An 18,771-nucleotide genomic window follows, 5' to 3' on the forward strand; every position below is an offset into this window, starting at 1 on the left:
CGGGAGCACAGCCAGGCCTCCTGGGAGGCTCCACCACAGGCATCAGGCGACCTATTTCACATCTAATCGATAATTTAACTATTTGAACCCAAAACGTCCATCGGCAGCAGCTCCTCAGCGGCGTTTGACCTTCCCCCCTTCCTCCACCACACCACCAGGCCCCATTCCGCCATTACCCCCCCGTATCAGAACTACAACCCCCATCATGCCCCGCGGGCACACCGCCGGCGGGAGGAACCGGGGAGGCGTCGCGGGGGCCGCCGGGAGCTGTAGTCTTTTCCGTGCCGGAGCCTCGGTGGCGGTGAACGTAGGGCGGGCGGGGAGCGAACTACCGGCTCCCGGGAGGAAGCGGGGGCGGCGGGGGCCGGCAGGAGCGGGGCCTCGGCCCGGGACCGGGATGCGGTGGCGGCCGGGGACGGTGCCTCCTTGCTCGGGGCGGCACCATGCACCCGGCCGCGGCGGTGTGCCTGGTGTTCGGGGGCTGCTGCAGCAACGTGGTGTTCCTGGAGCTGCTGGCCAGGTGAGGTTGGCGGGGGGGGGGCAGAGGCTTTTGGGGTAAAACGGGCGGCAGGGAGTGAGGTTTGGGGCCGGAATGGTGTCGGGGGGCGGGGAGGGTCCCCAGGGCTGAAGGCCGCAGCGACCTTGGCTTCAGGGCGTTGGGGTGGGGAGGGAGCGGCAGCGGCGCCCCCGGGGGTCTCCGAGGGGTTTGGGGGGCTCTGAGAGGATTTGGGGGCTCTGAGAGGATCTGGGGGCTCTGAGAGGATTTGGGGAGCTCGGAGACAGCCTGAGGGGGTCTGCGGCCCTCAGGGGGTGGTCGGGGACCTTCACAGCTTGGGGAGCGGGCCCAAGCCCCAGGGCTCCTCGGTGAGGCCAATGGCACCAAGAGGGGCCGGTGTTTGGGGTCAGCCTGAGCACCAAGACGGGATGATGTTTGGGGTCAGCCTGGACACCAACAGGGGATGATGTTTGGGTCCAGCTGGGCACCGACAGGGGCCGGAGTTTGGGGTCCAGCTGGGCACCAAGAGGGGATGATGTTTGGGGTACGTGTGGACACCACATCCCCTTCCAAACCCCGACGGACGAAGGCCAGCACAGCTTGGAGAAGGCGATCGTCGCAGACCTTTAGAGATCCTTAGATCTTTAGGGAAAAAGGGAGTGCCAAACAGAGCCTGGATCTGCCAAGCCAGCGGCGGGGTTACTTGCTTCAAAGTGGGAGACCAGGATGCGGGTCCCGTGAGGCGAGGTTGCACATCTCTCCGCAGTCGCTGGATAAAGCAAGAAGCAGATCTTCGTTTCCAAACCTAATTCTGTGATCTTGGAGGGAGAGACCATGCCTGACACGATGTCGTTCCTCTTGGGGCTCGCTCTAAGCTCTGCCTTTCCTGCCTGCTTTGTGCTTCGGCCTCAGCGAGGGAGATGGAATTTCCCCCCTGAAGAGAAAGGGAGCTTCGGATTGGGGATTATCCATTTGCTTGCCACCAGACTTGTGTTGCTTCCAGCCAGACATTAAAACAAAAACGAGCCATTTGGCCCTGCTCAAAGTCCGAATTAGGTGTCCAAACCCCAGAACTCCTATCACAGATATCTAGGAAAAGATGCTTTTCACACACCAGCTTCTCCTGGGCATTGCCTCACGTCTACTTTAGAAATTTACCCAGTTCCTGTGCCCCACCCTTGCATTTGTTCACCTTCAGTCCCCAGACTGGGGCAACACTGCTTATTTCTTTGAGTCTTGCTGTTGTCTGGAGGGGAAAGTCCCTCTTGAAAATGAATCTGCCCATAACAAAGAAAGTCTTGGAGCAGGATCGCAGGAAAAAGCAGTGACCAGACAGAGTCAAGTGGGGAATAACAAAGGTAATTGGAAAAAATTTGCTCAGGATTTATGTGGAAAGAGTAAAGGAATGAGGACTATTTAGTCTAGAGGTGCCTGAAGACAGACAAAAGACTTTAAATGTGTGGAGAACTGCTGCGGGAAAGACGAAATATTTTTTTTTCTGCTGGGCTCTGGAGAGAGGACAAGAAATAATGGGCTTCTATCCCTATGGAAAGGGTTTAAAGCAGGACAAAAACAAACAAAAACCACACAAAAAAACAGGTTTTATATGTTCTGGTGTCCTTTCCTGGCTGACCCTGGGGGCTGTCTTTTAGCTGTGATGCTAGAGCTTCGTGGGGTGTGCATACAGGCGTGGTTAGAAAGCCCACGATGTGCACGTGGCCTTCGGAAGTTGTGTCCCTGGGAGCTGTCTTCCCTGCCAAGATATTTCAGGCTCAGCATGAGCTCAGTGGGGTTTCTTCCCTTGGTGGTGCAAACTTCGGGGGGTGTCTTGCTCTTCTGCAGGTGCCACCGCAGGCATTCTGTATGAAATCTGGAGTCTTCTGCACCGACGGCCAGAAATCGTTCTCGGAAAAGCGATTTGGATGTGCTGGACTCGGTCCAAAATGAGAGCATTCTGCAGTAACACGACCCAAACTGATGCCCAGAAGCGGGGCTGTTCCGTTTGTTCCCCGCCGATGTGACCAGGAGCCCCACTCCGTCTGCTTTATCCCCGCCAGCCGAGGCGGTCCTCGGAGGCAGGGTGACAATGCCAACGCTTCCATCGTGGTGCTTCCGCGTTGCTTCCAGAGGGCTCTCCGTCAGTTATCTACAGCTGGAGCAGGTCTTTGGTTGAGAGATGCGGCCTTTTGGCATTTCTTTTAAGGCTATCGGTGTGTTAGGATTGTGAGTCAAAGGCACGGGCAGGTACAGCCTGGGTTTTTTTGTTTGCCCTTTTTATTATCAGTCAAAATACAACCCTCTGTCAACACTACCGATAACGTGAGGCCGTATATACCACAAGTGACTGGATGCAAGGGTCTGTGGACTGGGAAGAAACAAAGTTTAGTGCGTGGAAACTGTCTTGGTTTATTCCAAGTTTACTCTTGCTTTCTGTTTTCCTACAGAGATAAGGTTTACAGTCCTGTGGCCTGTCTGCGGTTCAGTCTCTCTTCTCTTCCCCCATATAACTTTTGAACCTCGTAACCCCGCTGCGCAGCAGGCATGGAGGTCTTGAGGTTAATTAAGCTCTGAGAAACACGAAAAATGGCAGGTGGGTAGCGGGGAGGCGCTCAGGCTGGGGCAGGCACCAGAAGCTGGCCTTTCCAGGGCCGTTTGGTGGTTATGTGAGCGAAGTGTGTGCGTGCGCAGCAGGGAACCAGCAGCACGCGGCCTCTCCGGTCAGTCCTTGGCTTCTCTGTCACGCCAGAGAAAGGTGCCGTGCCTCCCGCCGCAAATAACAGCGAGCTTTCCGATTTATTGGCGTGTCACGGCTTCCTCTGAGCCCGCAGGCTGCGTGCCTCCCGGGAAATCCTCTCCTGCTCCCTGTAAGCCTCTTAGGAAGAAGGCAGAGCCCGCAGCAGGAAGGGCTGAGCTGCGTGCAGGCAGTGTTGGTTCAATGTCAGGCCGCTACGCGCTGCCTTGCCCTCGGATGCAGTTCCTCTCCCCTCGGATCAAACACAGAAGGTCGATTTGCTCAAATCCGGTGTCATTACCACGCTGGGGCCCTCTGAGGGGTGTCTGAGGGCTCCGTCGAGTGCAGGAGGGCAGAGGGCCAAAGCTTGCTGGGTGTATTGAAAGCGGGTCCAAGCCGCTGCTCAGATGTTGTGGGAAATCCTGGAAGAAGGTCCCGTGGAAATCCTGCTGTCTTCCTCCCAGGCGGAACCATCGTTTCACCTGGCCTGTACCGAGCCCAGCAGCTTGCAGGTAGTGAGAGAACCCTACCAGAACCGTTTCCCTGTGAGAAAGAGGCAGCCCCAGCCCCAGGACGGTTACGTGGGTGCTTGATGTCGTGCATTCGCACCCTGTGCCGTGGTGGGAAGTTATGCAGACCCCGATCCGAGCAGTTCTCCTCTTTCGCTTCCTGCCCCGTGTCACCATGTGCCCCGCGGAGGGAGTGGCTGCTTGCTTCCTCTTTGGGAACGGCAGGGGGAGGCACTGGGATTGCTGCACGCGCATCCAGACACGTATCGGTGAGTAAATCCCTGCGGGGAGGTGTATGATAGGAGCAGCAGGAAAACCTGGGTGGATAAAGCCACAAAATCCCCCCGGGCTGATGCCGACTGTGGGACCAGCCGGTTGTTCTCACAGCCCAGCGCACCGTGTGTTCTCTGTGACGTTGCGCTTAACGCTTGTCATCCCTCTCCGCACCTGCAGGCAGTTTCCGGGATGTGGGAACATCGTGACGTTCTCCCAGTTCTTATTTATCGCCGTGGAAGGCTTTATCTTCGAAGCCAACTTCGGGAGGAAGCGGCCGGCCATCCCGATGAGGTACGGTGGATCTCAACGCTTCGGCTTGTTGCAAATCGACGGGCTGTCTGTTATCTCAAGGGGCGTTTAATAAAAATGCCTTATCCGTTTATCCTGTCCAAATCCCATCCGTTCTGCAGCCTTCGCAAAGCCTCGGTGAGAACCTGTCTCGCCCGTTAAAACGAGAACTCCTTGTTTATTGAGAATACTCAATAGGAAATTGCCGTCAGATTGCATCTGTCCAAGGAGCAGGGCAATATTCCGTACAGTTAAGTCTGCTGAGTGTGAAGAGCTTGCAGTCTCTGGGGCTTGGTGCAACGGGCGTGGGAGGGAGAGGTTTACTGGAAGTCTAGCTGGATTCACTTTTGCATTTCTCTGTCAGGGCTTGCCTTGTCCCGGCAATAACCTGGCACGTTCATGCTCTCTTCCCTGGCAAAGCCGAGGGCATGTTCAGTGCCGTTTGTGGCTGCGTTGCAGCAGGGAGCTCTCTGGGTTAGGTCTCGGACCACGGAGGCGTTCAACGTGGGTTTGAATGGCGTCTTTCACGCAGGGTAGTGATGCGTGCTGGCAGAAATGGAATCCCTTCGAATCAAGCCTTGTCTTACGCCACTGTCCTTAGGAAAGAGAGGTCTGGGAGAAATCCACGCTAAGAGATTCCGGCTGGGGTGTTCTCGGTTCCCCTTTGCTTCTGCAGTTAGCACAAACCGAGGCAGTGCATGTCAGTCCCCTTCCCTTTTTAAGGACTTCCCTGCTGTATCCAAACTGGATCAATCTCCTCGTGAGTCATTGGCACAGACCCAAGAGCTAGGTGGGTTCCTGCTCAGCTCCAGACCTCTCTTTGTGCCACCTCACCTCTTCGTAACGTGTGTCCCAGCCTCCCAGGAGCTACGTGCACAGCCACGGGCTGGTTTTGCCGACCGCCGCTTTGTGTTTCAGGTATTACCTCATCATGGTGGCCATGTTCTTCACTGTCAGTGTGGTGAATAACTATGCCCTGAACTTAAATATCGCCATGCCGCTGCACATGATCTTCAGATCGGTGAGTATTGCCGTGCTGTCCTTTCCCATCTCGTGCGACACCTCTTCCCGTCATCTCTGCAAGCACTTTCCCTGGTAGATGTGTTCTTTCACCCTTTTTTTTGTCCCCCTGAGGACAACAAAACCCTGTGCAAAGCTATATTCCGTCTTAATTGTGGGGGGAGCGACCTTGCTGCGAAGCTCAACTGCAAGTTTTATTTCACAGCGTTGACCGTTAAATGTCAACGTAACGTCCCTGGACGGTTGAGGAAACCGAAGCTGGAGCAGACTTCGTCTTTCCCAAAGCGATGGGGAAATAACAGTGACAGAACCAAGGCCAGGCTCTGGCTGTCAGCCTTGGAGGGGCTGAATTGCTGGCCAGAGGGCCCCAGCTTTCCCTTCCACCTCATGACTAGACCAAGCGGTTCATGTCCTAGTGTGTGTGCCTTTGTTAAATGCCTCCGGCCGGAGAGGAATGGCTTTGGTGTAGTTCCACGTGAGCTGTTACTGCCTCTGCTTTGGATGATGCTGCTAAAATGCATCTTCACTTAAATATTTGCATGCGAGTGGCTAAAACATCCATTAAAACTAAAGACAGCAGGGTCCTGGCTGTTGGGAATGGTGAAATCTTTTGGGGGGGGCTGTTCACCCCCAACATATCACAGGGTTGAGATACCAAGAGAGGTTAAAAAGAACTGCACCAGACAGGGCGCTAGGAGCCCTGCCCCATGTTCTGTAGCGCAGTGTTGGGAGCGGGCCAAGGCCGAGAAGCCCCGGGGGCCAGGAGATCCTAGTCGCCTGTCTGCTCCAGCGTCCTTGTTCCCGAGCTGCCCGGCTTCACTTCTCGCCTCCTCCTAGCCAAAGCCAGACTCCTTCCACCCTGAACCTGTTCTGACGTTTCTCTTCGTGTTTTTGCATTAGTTGCTCGTGGTATTTCTGTGGGGCAGGCACCCCAGACCGAGGAATTTTGTCCTGCTGACCTGTTTTGTGTTTTCTTTTCCCCTCCTCTCTTCTTTCCCCAGGGCTCTCTCATAGCAAGCATGGCTCTCGGTATCATCATTTTGAAAAAAAGGTAAATCACAAGCACCTTTCTTATACCATCAGGGAATTCACTGCCACTGACTTAATCCTGGCTGGTGTTTAGAGCCTTACTCTCTCCTGGTAAATATCCTCGTTTGGCTGATGGCGAGGTTGGGGCACAGAGACGTGCCTGGACTTGAGTAGTTCCCTCTTCCGCACTCCCACTGCTCCTCACTCCTTCATTTAATGCAAGCGTAGACTGAAGAAAGAGCTTTTAAACATGGCTACAGACAAGAATTGTTAGCTCTTTTCTTTCCTCTTTCACCCCAGTACTGCTCCTCGAGGATGGATCTGGCTGGGATGGAGTTAACTTTCTTTGTAGCACCCCGTAGAGTACCGTGTTTGGGATTTGTGGCTAAAACAGTGTCAGCGACACACAGATGTTTTGGCTATTGCTGGACAGTGCTTACGCGGTGGCAAGGCTTTCTCCTTTTTGCACTCTGCCCCCCTTTCCCAGTGAGCAGGATGGGGGTGGGCAAGAATTTGAGAGGGGATGCAGTCAGGACAGCTGACCCCAAAATGGCCAGGGGGATGTTCCGTGCCATATAACATTGTGCACGGCAGGAGAAACCAGGGCAGAGGAATAAGAGGGTTGGGGCACCTTGGCTTCTAAAATATCCATACTTGTGGGAGGAGGTGCAAGATTACTTTTGCATTGTTATTTGTTTTTCCTCACCTATTAAACAATCTTGATCTTGACCCAGGAGTTTTCTTGCTCTCCCTCTCAGGGTCAGCCCACCACAGCGGGCAAAGACATCAGGACAGGATGGTCCTCTCACCAGCCTGGGGTCTGGTTGCGAGACCGATGTGGGCACGGGTCCTTTGCCACAGGCAAAGAGACCTTGGTCCGAATGCTTCAATTTTGGTGCAGCTGGAATAAGTTGGCCTTCTGTCCCCGGCAAAGTCCAGCGTTAGGTACTGGGTACGTGCCCATTATCCCAAGTTCGTACCGGCGTAACGGAGCAAAACGCCAAGCAAGGGAGAAGGAAATGAGCGATGCGAGGCTGGGCTGGGTCGCTGACATCTCTCTTCTCCTCCGCGCAGATACAGCATGTCTAAATACACGTCCATAGCCCTGGTTTCCGTGGGGATCTTCACCTGCACTTTCATGTCTGCAAAGCAAGTGGTAAGGATTGGAGGGGGCCTGAGGGCACAGCCGTGAACCTTTTTGACAGGAGGAGCTGCCCTGGGCACCTTCATCAGTCATTTCCTTTGCCTGATTATTAACGGTGAGACGAGATGTCTCCGAGCTCTCTGTTTCCTGAAAGCACTTGTTCCTGCCCTGTGGGTTGGAGGGAAGGGACACGTGTGTGGTTTAATTTAATTACAGATGCCTTTTATCCTGTGTTATTTAGGTTGCTTTTGGTTGGGAATGAACAAAACATTATTTTGTCTCTTTTCTCTTGCCCTTACTGTGACATGCTACAATCAGGAGCAGGTGAATCCTAAACGAAACTCCTTAAAGAACTCGATTCTTTGCTCTCTTTGTCCTTGAAGAGACAGTCAGGTTTGGGAATTTTCCAGACCTGTTGTCACCCAGTGTGACTTTCTGTGACCCATGAAATAAAGTTAACGTGTGCTTGGAGAGAAGGAGGGAGCGAAGAAAATCCGTGTGTAACACCGTGGATTTGGGCTTTGCTTGGGGCAGCACCCACAGCCTGAGCTTGTCAACCGAAGACAGAAAAGTGGCATGAAGTGGTAGCCAAGTAAAAATTGGCTTCACTTAAACCAGCTCTGAGAGGCTGGAAACGAAACACAGCTGTCGAGCCTCAGAGACCCCCGTTATTTCCTAGCTGCTTACGCCCTCAGGGTGTCTGAGAAAAAGGCCCGTGCCCTGCAGCCTTGCTCTGAATTCATCCACGTAACTCTCGGCAGGCGTGGGGGTTTGGTAAGGTACGCAGAATTGTGGCAAAAGTGAGTGATCTCCTCTGGCTAACAGCACCTCCAGGCCCGGTTCCCTCGATATCTAGACCATAAGCCAGTTTTAGTACCTAGCTGGGATGTGGCCAGAGCCCTTGATCTTCCCTGCATGCCTGCCCTGAGATGAGGAGAGAGGAATCTGCTAACGGGCCATCTCTGAGAGCTTTCTAGGCAACGCTGATTATTTTTATTGTAGAAGAGTTCAGTCTCTGGCCAAGCCAGGGCATTCCTTTAAGAAAAGCTCCTTTCTTGATCAGACATTCATACTTCCAGCTGGAATCTGGTCCGTTCCTGAAAACGGAGTGGCAAACAAAGTGTGCTGTAGTTGCTACCGCCGCCGTTCAGCGGGGGAAGTGACCGGAGGATGGGAGACCTTGGGCAATCTTTGCTTTCTGGGCTTGCGTGGAGCACAACGCCCAAGCCGCGAGGGAGGTAGAGGCAGGCCCGAATGAGCTGCAGGGCTGTGGTGGCTCGCGATGACCGTGTTGTGTCTCCCTCCACCAGGCATCTGACTCCGGCTTAAACGAAGAGGACGGACTCCACGTTTTCTTGTGGTGGCTGCTAGGTACGTGAGCACCCCGTCTCCAGCCAACCCTGGCGGGATATGGACAAGACTTGGCTTTCTAATGCCTGCGGCCGTGTGTGTTGTGATAAACGTGCTGTGGTGTGAGTCCCTGCGCTGATATTAAGTTATGCTTAGCTTCTAGTGGGTGTTGATTCCCGAAGAATGGGGTTTTGTGGCACTCATTTGCACCTTTGTACAACGATCCTCTTCATTTGGCCAACAAATCACATACAGCGCCTAAAGGACTTCTGCAAAGTAACTGTTCTTGTCAGGAAGCGAGCTTTCTGCAGATACCTTCTTTATTTTTCCCTTCAAAAGCAGATTTGCCTAACGTACCTGGTGCTGTGAGCTGTGCTGCAGTGAGGAAGAGGGCCTGTTTCCATTTCAAGCGTTCCCTCAGCACAGAATTTCACTGAGGACTTTCTACAAGCTGGCACTTGAGGGTTTTTTTTTATACCTCCAGCCAATTCGTTGGTGGTTTTTCAGGGAACCCGGGCCTGATGTTGTGTCAGTAGTGCCAAGCAGCTGTGTCCCTGGTGTCCCACCAACTCAGCTTGCCAGGGCCGAGTCCTCGTTTTCAAGAGCTGATCCTTTGCAGAAGTGTCTTGGCATCTCAGCCCTTGTAACAATGTACCTTTGTCCCCAAGATCGTTATCAGCTTTCTGCCCATCTTGCCAACTCTGGGTGCTTTGGCTTCCGTGACTGTTTTCTTTCACTGAAAGCCCAACAGCAGGAATCCTCAAGCTGGCTAACACGAACTACGGCGTGCCGAAGCAACGCTGCAAGGCTGTGCTTCTGTTCCAGGTATCGCTGCGCTCACCTTCGCCCTCCTCATGTCTGCCAGGATGGGGATTTTCCAGGAGACGCTGTACAAGCGGTTCGGGAAGCACTCCAAAGAGGCCCTTTTTTACAACGTGAGTCGCTGTCTCTCTTCTGTTGCTTTTACTGGGCAGACAGAGCTGCTAAGAGTCCCTTTCCCTCCCATCCTGCACGCGGATCCGTACGGGCAGCTCTGTGAGCTGCTTCAAACAACGGCGGTTTCATCTCCGTGTAGTCCACAGACCCCAAGGAAGTTTCCTGTGGAGGTGCAGCCCACCTAGTGCGTTTTAAACACACGAGAGGCCTGACTTTCTGAACTCCCCCTGCTCAGCAGCAGTCTGGTGACTTCTCTAAAACAGCGCTTCACGTGCAGGAGACCTGCCGGAGGGTGAGGAGTTTCGGAGCAAAAAGCTGAAGATGGGGAGAATGATGCTGAGCCACGCTGTAGGAGGGGAATAGGTCGGGAGGAAAGGGATGATCGCAAGCTTACAGCCTGCATCCCTGGGCTGTAGTAGGTTGCTCTCCAGAAGGAAGGAGTTTTTTGGTGCTGTAGGCGCATGGGACATGGTTAAAGACAGGCAGTCTTCCTGGGGCGGAAATCCAAAGCATCACGTGCTGTGAAGTGTGTGCTGTCATCCATGGAGATGCACGAGGCTGGCTGCCCAGGAGGAGAAGTGGGGTGGACTCGCATAATCTGTTAACACCGTGTCTTTCCTTTTCCTTCCAGCACGCGTTACCACTCCCTGGCTTTCTCCTCCTCGCCCCAAACATCTACCACCACGCTGTTCTCTTCAGCCAGTCCGGTGAGTGTTGCGCAGACGGACCCTTGCTCTTGTTGTACCTTTCTGTCCTCTGGAAAATGCGGAAGGGAGCTTTCAGTCCAGAAGCTGCGCACATCAGACGGTTGTCTCCAGAGATTCAAGCCTTTCGAATTTTCAAATTTCAAATTCTCTAATCCCGTCGTGGTCAGTCGTGAACAGCGGAGACCTACTCGCTGTCCTTGCATCTCTTGCGTCAGCAGGCTTTGCTCCTTTCCAGCTCACACACGCGTGTCCCAGGCAGCCGTGACTGCAGCAGGTAGATTTTTTTCCCGAAATCCTTCATGCTGAGAGACCTCCTCGTCCTTTCTCCCCGCAGAGCCGTTCCAGATCCCAGTGATTGGGCTGACCCTGCCGATCATGTGGTTCTACCTCCTCATGAACGTCATCACTCAGTATCCTTCCAGTGTGCACCTTGAGACAAGCTGGCGGGGTGGGAGAGGAGAAACGGGGTAGGGAAGCTAGGGATGCTGTGCCCTTGGAGCCTTCCCTGCATTTAGGAGCTGATGTTTATGTAACTCTTGGAAAATCCAGATAGAAATTGAACGTGAAGCTTACGTTTTATCCAGAATGACTGAAATCTGCCACCACCTCCCCGTGGACAGGCTGGCTGGTAAAATATCGCAGCGGTTCTGCTAGCCAGTAGAAGGATAGATCAAGAGCCATTCGCAATATCCGTGGGCAGTCTCCCAGGCAGCGAGGACAGATCTGCAGGTCTGATAAAGCCAAGATGCACTAGAAAAAGGGACCCTACGGTCCAGCTCCCTCTTACCAGTTTTATCTCGTTGTTGAGAGGTCACTGTCCCCTGCTGCTGCTCACACTCCTCCTCGTTTAATCTGTGTCCCCTTGGGGAGGAGAGGGCACTTCTGCAGATCCACTGCCAGGTGTAAAGGGAGAAGTTTGGTTTTAGCACCTGCCACGGAGCTAAAAGAAGCTGTAAATGCTGCATGTCGCTAACCTTTTGCTAGCACATCAGCTCTCGCTGCTGTCCCGGAGCAGGCTCGGGAGAAGTCTGGGAGATTCAGGCTGTCCCCGAGGTAGAAACGCTGAGCTCAGGAGAAGGGATTTTAAATTCCTCCGTAACCAAACCGGGGTTATCCGTTGCCCAACCCGTTGCGTTCCCGAAGCCGGGCCACCCTCCCTCTTCAGCCCTGATGCCCCCTTACCTCCGCCCCCTCACCCAGATACGTCTGCATCCGGGGCGTCTTCATCCTCACCACGGAGTGCACCTCCCTCACCGTCACGCTGGTGGTGACGCTGCGCAAGTTCGTCAGCCTCATCTTCTCCATCCTCTACTTCCGCAACCCCTTCACGGCCTGGCACTGGCTGGGCACCGCCTTCGTCTTCGTGGGGACCCTCATGTACACGGAGGTGTGGAACAGCCTCGGGCCCCTCCTGGCCCGCTGGAGGAAGAGGCCGAAGGAGGAGTAACAGCCGGGGGACTCTCTGCGGGGACCTTTTTATTATTTTATAGAGCAGAGCAGCAGGGAATTCCCCCCCCCCCGAGAGGGGTTGTTTTTATAACAGGGGAGGTGTTGGCTGTGCCAAGCTCCTGGGAATCATGGAGCCTCCGCCGGGAACCTGCCTGGAATGGATCACGGAGGGAGGATAGTTATTTTTGCAAGGTTGCATTTTTTTAATGCAACCCCTTTTGCTCCCCCACCCTAGTTTTTTTGTTTTTCATTTAAATAACCCTTTTAAATTAATTTAAAAGCTGACCCAGTCCTCTGCTAGGAGCCCAACCATGTCGTGGTGCTTTTGTACACTCCTCCCAGCTTCGGTGAGCTGGGCCCTGAGCCTGTTTGGTGCCGTCCTTTAACGTCCAGGTCGCTGTAGCAGATGGGTGAGCCCCTGGGAACCCCCAGCCGCTGCTGTTTGTGCAGCAGGTTTGTAGTTACACTGGAAATGCCAGACCTGGCTGTTAAAACTTGAGTCCTTGCTGCTTGATCCTGACTCTTTCTGGGAGGGCACTGGATGTACTTGTAGCTGCCACCTTCTCCGGAATCCCGTCAGCCCAATAGACCTGCGCCATGGAGTGGCTCAGGGGGCTTATCCCTGAGACCCGGCTGGGAGCCTGAGGAAAACAAAGAGGTGATGCCAAGGTGCCAAAATGCCGCCGCATCACCTTCGTGGCTTTCCCGGGGAGGTGGTGCGGTGCTGTCAAGGCTTAGCTGAGCCCTCATGGGTCGTCCTGATACCCTATGAGGTGGAGGGGTCATAGGTTCCTCCTGCTTCCGTTAGCTCCTCGGTGCAGGTCACTTTTCCTCCTTTCTCCTTCACCCAAGCGTGGTCTCAGGGGGATTTGTTGCCAGCAGGCAGCTGTAACAAACCGCTGAGCCCCCAACACGCTTGTGGCCTCCCCCAGGCCACCCCTTCACAGAATCACAGAACGGTTTGGGTCGGACGGGACCTCAAAGCCCACCCAATTCCACCCCCTGCCACGGCAGGGACACCTCCCTCAGCCCAGGCTGCCCCCAGCCCCATCCAGCCTGGCCTTGGGCACCGCCAGGGATGGGGCAGCCACAGCTCCTCTGGGCAGGGCCTCACCACCCTCAGAGGGAAGCGTTTCTTCCTTTATCTAATTAAAATCTGGCTTTCCTTAGTTTAAAACAGTTGCTCCTTGTCCTGTCACTACACGCCTCAGGGTACGAATGATGCCAAGGAACTTGAGCAGGGCCAGTACAGCTGAGCTTACTTCTGCCGCTGGGCGGGGGCCGGTTTTCCTGTCCCTTCGCCCAGCTCTCTCCTTTCCTTTTCTTCTCCCACTCCTTGGGGATCAGCTTCACCAGGCGTGGGGACAATTTTGCTGAGTGTCACCTCTCTCCTGACGCTCAGACAGCTCGCGGGAGCTCCGGGTGCCTGTCCCCTGCGTGGAGACGGTGTCTCGCAGCGAGGTGAGGAGCAGCAGCCGTCCTAGGGGCTGCTCACCGTCGGGCAGAGCAGGGATCGGCGCACAGCCTTGTCTCGGAGCAGCAGGGAGCACGCACGGTTTTGGGGAGCACACGAATTGTTTTTGCTGCCTTGATTTTCCGTTCATTGTGACTCTGCCCCTGCACAGCCACGGCCATGGAAGCATCCAGCACTGTCAACCTGATTTGCGTCAAGGCTGGCTAAGGAAGGGCAGGGGCTGTGCTTGGGTGTTCCTCCCCCCAGCGTCCTGATGGCTTGGGGTATTTATTTTTATTTACATCTCCAACGTCAGACCTGCGGCCAGGCTCGTGGCAGCTTCACCTTGGCCAGCAGCAAAGCGCCGTGCGGCCCCCTTGGGTGTGGGGGGAAGGAGGAGGAAGAGCAAAACCAGGAAAGGCTGTGGGTAGAGCTAAAGGTGGTTTAATAAGGACAGGAAAGAGGAAGAGCAAAATAAACACGGTGCGAAGACAATCAGTCACCACCTCGCGGGTAGACCTATGCCAGCAGTCCCCAGGCAAAAACCGCCGTCCCCAAACCCCTTCCTCTCCATTTTTATCACTGATTTTTATCTGGGGCAGCCGTCCTGGCTCTGCCAGCTTCCTGCCCGGCCATAGCCTGTGCACAGTGGGGGCAGAGAGGGGAAAAAGGAGGCCTCGATGCTGTGCAAATGCTGCTTAGCAATAGCTGAGGCGTCGGTGTGCTGGTTTAGCCACGAGCCCTGCTGCTGTTTTGGGGACGCTGGAGCCAGCAGCACGCTGATGGGCCCTGCAGCTCAGGTCCTCCCCAGGCAGTGAAGGGGTTTCCCATCTGGGGTTGGTTTTTCCTGAGCCTGAAAAAATAAAAAACACCTCTCGAGTGTCCCAAATGGGAGATTTCCAAGGATTTTGTAGGTGGGGAGGCAGATCCCCAAGAGCTTCCCTGCACGCGGCGCAGCTCAGCTCTCGCTTCCAGCTGTTTGCGCAGGACCGGAGAGAGGGAAAACTGCTCCTGCAGCTCGCTCTTCAAAGCTGTTTACGCAGAGCCTCAGCCGAGGCAGCGAGGCACGGGCAGGGAAGGCAACCCAAGCCGAATTCAGCGTGAGAGCATCAGGGATGCTACCCGACAGGATCGCGTCTCGAGGGGGAAAACACCGCTGTGACGCCGGGCTGCAGGCAGGAGCTGTGCCCACAGCCGGGCAGCAGGAGCTGTCACTCCTGTTTCGGGGCTGTGGCTGTGGGTTTTTGGAGCCTGGCTCGGGGATTTAGCAAAGCGAGAGCCGAGCGGGTGCCTGAGGGACTGTACCATACTGTACATAGCCCCCTCGCTGGGCCGCCCTTTGTCTCAACGAGCTTGCACGTCGTCTCCGATTTCTGTGACGCTGGTAGGCTTGGGGAGTTTTCAGGTTTCTTTTCTTGAACCATGTGCTGTTCTCCGGCTTCACGCGAGCCAGGTGTCCACCATGGGTTATTTTTTTTGTTGTCAGGGTATTTCTGTTAACTGTTTACGGTGTGGTCTGTGTGTTTCTGGGCGCGTATCACTGTTAGTGTCACAGACGTGGCAGCGATTCCTTCCCTGCTGCAGGCGAGCATGCCTGGTCGTGAGGTGGAAAAAAGGTCCGTGCAGAAGTGCCCTAATAGCCAAAACTAGTATTTGAACCCAGGTCCCCCCCCCAAAAAAAATGGGGGTACTGATTTGTTCGGGTTTTATGTTTGCTGTAGAAGTGATAGCACACATTTTTTTTTAGCAGAGGTTGGCAAAGTGAGGAGCCAAAGTGCTTTTGGACCCGTGTTTCGGATTTACAGAGCTTTTGTGTTGGCTGGTTTAGGGTTTAGGGTACTTGTGATGTTGGTTTTTTTTTTTTTGTTTTTCTTTTTGTCTGTTTGTTTTGTTTTCTGAGCAAAATAAATGTCTCCTCTTCAAAGCATGCTGCTCCTCTTGTTTCTCCATTCATGCTTTGCTGCCGGCCATCAGCTGGCCGCAACCCGAAAATTCCTGGGGCTCTGAAATTATCACACAGTTTATCCTTCCTTTAATATGAGAGAGACTAGGAATGGCTCGGCCTTACCAGGCTTCGAGGGGAAAGCTCAGCCTTCTCTCTCTCCCTTGCCACCGTCGCAGAGCAGGAGATGGGTTTTGCTGCCAACACAGCTGGAAGAAGCAGCCCGATAACCAAATGGCCCCAGGAAGCCTACAAGTGCCCCCTGAATTTGTGAATAATTTGCACTTTAACGTTTTGGTTGCTGGGAATACAAAGAAAGCGTGGTTAAGCAATAGCAAAGCAGAGGGCCAGGCTGGATGGGGCCTTGGCCAACCTGAAGCGCAGCTCCGTGTGTGTCAGCTCCTGCCCACGTCCCTTGGGCGCTTTCTGCTCATGCCGAGCCTTTGCTGTCTCCAGGTGGTGCACCCTGGTGGTGCCACCTTGCCCCGTTCTCCTTTTCCCTCCTCCGCAGCCCTCGTCCGCTTCGCTGTCCCTTTTGGCTCTGGTTCCTCCCGACGGGGAATTGAACTGGGGTCTGGGGTGGGCACGGGAGGTGGAGGATGGTAAAAAAGAGGACGGGTGGCCAGGGAGAGGCTCCTATTTAATTGCACTTAGAGTAAATTATATCCATTAACGTGCTGCAGAAAGCCTCTACTTGCACCCGGACTGGGGGACCTGGCCTGGGGCAGCGGTTTGAGCCGGGACCCCAAAGCGGTTGGTACTGGGGAAAACATCAGGATTTTAGGTCTCCAAGCAAAACTCGGAGTTTCTGGTTTTTTTTCTGCTTCGCTTGCCCTGCTGCTGTCCCAGGAGGTGCAGAAATAACAAATGGGGCCACTCCTGGCATCAGCACTTAACTGTTAACTCGGAGCCGAGCCGTCCAGCCTCCTGCACGGGACGTGATTTAGAACAGAGATCCAGAAATGAAGTGATTATCGCAGTCTTTCCAGAACCCCCCGAGGACATCTCCATCACTGCAAAAGCGATGATGTGGTGCTGATGACACGGCATCAAAATCCTGGCCATCGCTTCACATTTAGCACGCCTTTAAACCTCACAGCTTTAATGGGCACACTTAATTCCTCAGCAGTTACTGAGAGTATATGTATATATAATTCAAGAAATCATCTTTCCCCAGATCCTGGCAGCCTTTTGTTTAATAAATCTTCATTGTCCGGGCTCCGCTTTCATCAGCTCAGAGATTTCTGTTCAAAATCTTTTGCCTTTCATTAAATCCGCGCTGGTGTTTATTAATGCTTTCAATCTTTCCTCGGCGCGCCGCAGCCCGGCTCGCCTTGGTGGGCCGGGAAAAAACAAAGATTTTTTTTTTTTTTTATTAAAGCGAGAGGGGAAAGCCTTGAACTCCTTTGGGAACCTCAATGAAATCCTTGTCACTTCCAAGGTGTAAAAAACCTTCTCCCGCCACTAAATTAAATGAGAGGGGAAGGAGAGGGATAAAGATGTCTCCGTAAATCACTTGGAGCCTCACAGTTCATTTCTGTTCAGCACCTTTCATTACAGCGACCGTAAATCGGCAGCGGGAGCCCAAGAGGGTAGGAAGGTGCGATTTATTGACATGGGAAATCCGGGAGGTTCGGGGGGGATGCACAACCAGTATTTTTGCCCCCAGCGTGGCCCAGGCTCACAGGTGAACTTCGTGCTGAACTCCATCGACCAAAGGACCTCAGCGCAGGGCTCAGTGCTAGGTACAGGTACGTTCATTTACCCCTTTAAAGCCTGAGAGGGTGGAGGTGAAGCAGGAGCACCCGTTAGAGCCTCACAGCCCCTTTTCCCTCGCAGGAGGTGCTGGGGACAGGCAGGTGGCACTGAGCCCCTCCATCAGCCACCAGTGGTGGCTTGGTGGTGGAGCCCCGTCCCAAGAGCCTGGAAGGGGGCGCAGCCCTTGGAGCCCGGTTGGCCACGAGGGTTTGTAGCCACTCGGGTGTTTCAGGTGGCCTGAGATCACAGCAGCTGCCTGCAATCGCGCTAAATGCAGCGGTGGGGAATGTGAGAGGTGGAGGGCATGTATCAGAGGCAAGAAGACATCAAGTGAAATAAGGGGAGAGGGATCCTGCATGGACCTACAGTCCTTTGTGGTCTCCACGGTTGACAAATTGAAGTCACAATGCATGGGATTAATGCAAGAGCTACCACTCCTGGCTCCTCGGGAACCCAAAGAAGTCTCCAGCGTATGGGAACCCATCCTCGAGCTGCTGCAGGCTTCGTGGGGCCACCGCCAGCTGGGACGGGGCGGCCACGGGGAGCCTCCGCGCTGTCACCACCCGCGGCAGCACAGAGTCACGGTGTGGGCCTCAAAGGAGCTCCTCTGGAAGCACCTTCAGCACGGGGGATTTTTCACTGTGGTTGACGTTGATTTACGCCTTCGTGCTCCTACTTGCTCCGAGGTACGAGCGGGGCAAAGCACGAACGATAAAAATGTAGGCGCCGCCTCCTCCCTGCAGGAAAAAAGAAATTCAGGCTCAGCGGCAAGGGCTCTTCTCCCTCTGCCTTCCAGGAGACACAACAAATAGCTCAGAAGCTTGAAATATTTCCTACAGGTTACCAGAAGGCTATGTCCAGGGAGAAAGATTTACTGCAGAGCCTACCCTGGGTACCAGGAGGCCTTTGCTTGAGCTCCAGCTCCGCAGGAGCGGGCGCTTGGCTCCCGTTGGGCTGGCGATGGAAAAAACAACTGGTAAATGGCTGGGGGGACCCAAAACTGTCGCAGTGACACCGTAGAAGTGTGGGGTGAGAGCATAGAAAGCCCAAACCGGTCCCCTTCAAACCGTGCGTCAGCTCTTGCTTGCATCAGGGATGCGAAGAGAACCACGGCTGCAGTTGGCGTAATCACGGCAGTGCTTCTCGCCCCCGCTGCTGCGCTGTTAAAAAAAAAACACAACAAATTATAATTCATTTTGACAGCTGCCAAATTAGCAGCACGTTACGCGGCGTATTCAATTAGACAAGGTCCCGAGGGAGCAGGCGGAGCTCGCGGGGCAGGCAGCTGCTGCCGGGATGCGGCGTGGTGCTTCGGAAGGGGATTTTTGGAAACGGATGTGGGTGTTCAGCAGGGGAATGAGCAGCCCTTCGGTCACTCCTGGCAAATTCACCATCTATTTCTAGAAAATAAAATAAAATAATAAATAAAATAATAAATAAAATAAAATAAAATAAAATAAAATAATAAATAAAATAAAATAAAATAAAATAAAATAAAATAAAATAAAATAAAATAAAATAAAATAAAATAAAATAAAATAAAATAAAATAAAATAAAATAAAATAAAATAAAATAAAATAAAATAATGTAGTTGCTGGATTCACAGTGGTCTCACTCGCAAGTCAAGCCCCGACCAGCCCAGCCCCTATCGGTGACGATAGTGGAGGAGGGAGGCAGGAGAT

The 18,771-nt window shown here is 53.8% G+C and overlaps 1 protein-coding gene across 2 annotated transcripts; it reads left to right on the forward strand.

Moving 5' to 3' along the window:
• Positions 1 to 291: 291 nt before the first annotated feature.
• Positions 292 to 18,550, forward strand: SLC35B4 (solute carrier family 35 member B4). 2 transcript variants are annotated; one of them, XM_080578070.1, is made up of 10 exons: positions 292 to 520; positions 4,190 to 4,303; positions 5,219 to 5,321; positions 6,322 to 6,371; positions 7,424 to 7,505; positions 8,804 to 8,864; positions 9,669 to 9,778; positions 10,411 to 10,486; positions 10,821 to 10,896; positions 16,014 to 18,550. In XM_080578070.1, exons 1-10 carry the CDS (start codon positions 444 to 446, stop codon positions 16,192 to 16,194), a joined length of 930 nt encoding a protein of 309 aa, XP_080434196.1. In that variant the 5' UTR covers positions 292 to 443; the 3' UTR covers positions 16,195 to 18,550. The 2 variants fall into 2 exon arrangements, with proteins under 2 accessions (XP_080434196.1, XP_080434195.1); XM_080578069.1 differs by lacking the exon at positions 16,014 to 18,550 and adding an exon at positions 11,687 to 15,315 and having other exon boundaries at positions 302 to 520.
• The last annotated feature ends 221 nt before the right edge of the window (positions 18,551 to 18,771 follow it).

This window comes from Anser brachyrhynchus (assembly GCF_964034855.1).
Source record: "Anser brachyrhynchus genome assembly, chromosome: 1".
Taxonomy (NCBI): Eukaryota; Metazoa; Chordata; class Aves; order Anseriformes; family Anatidae; genus Anser; species Anser brachyrhynchus.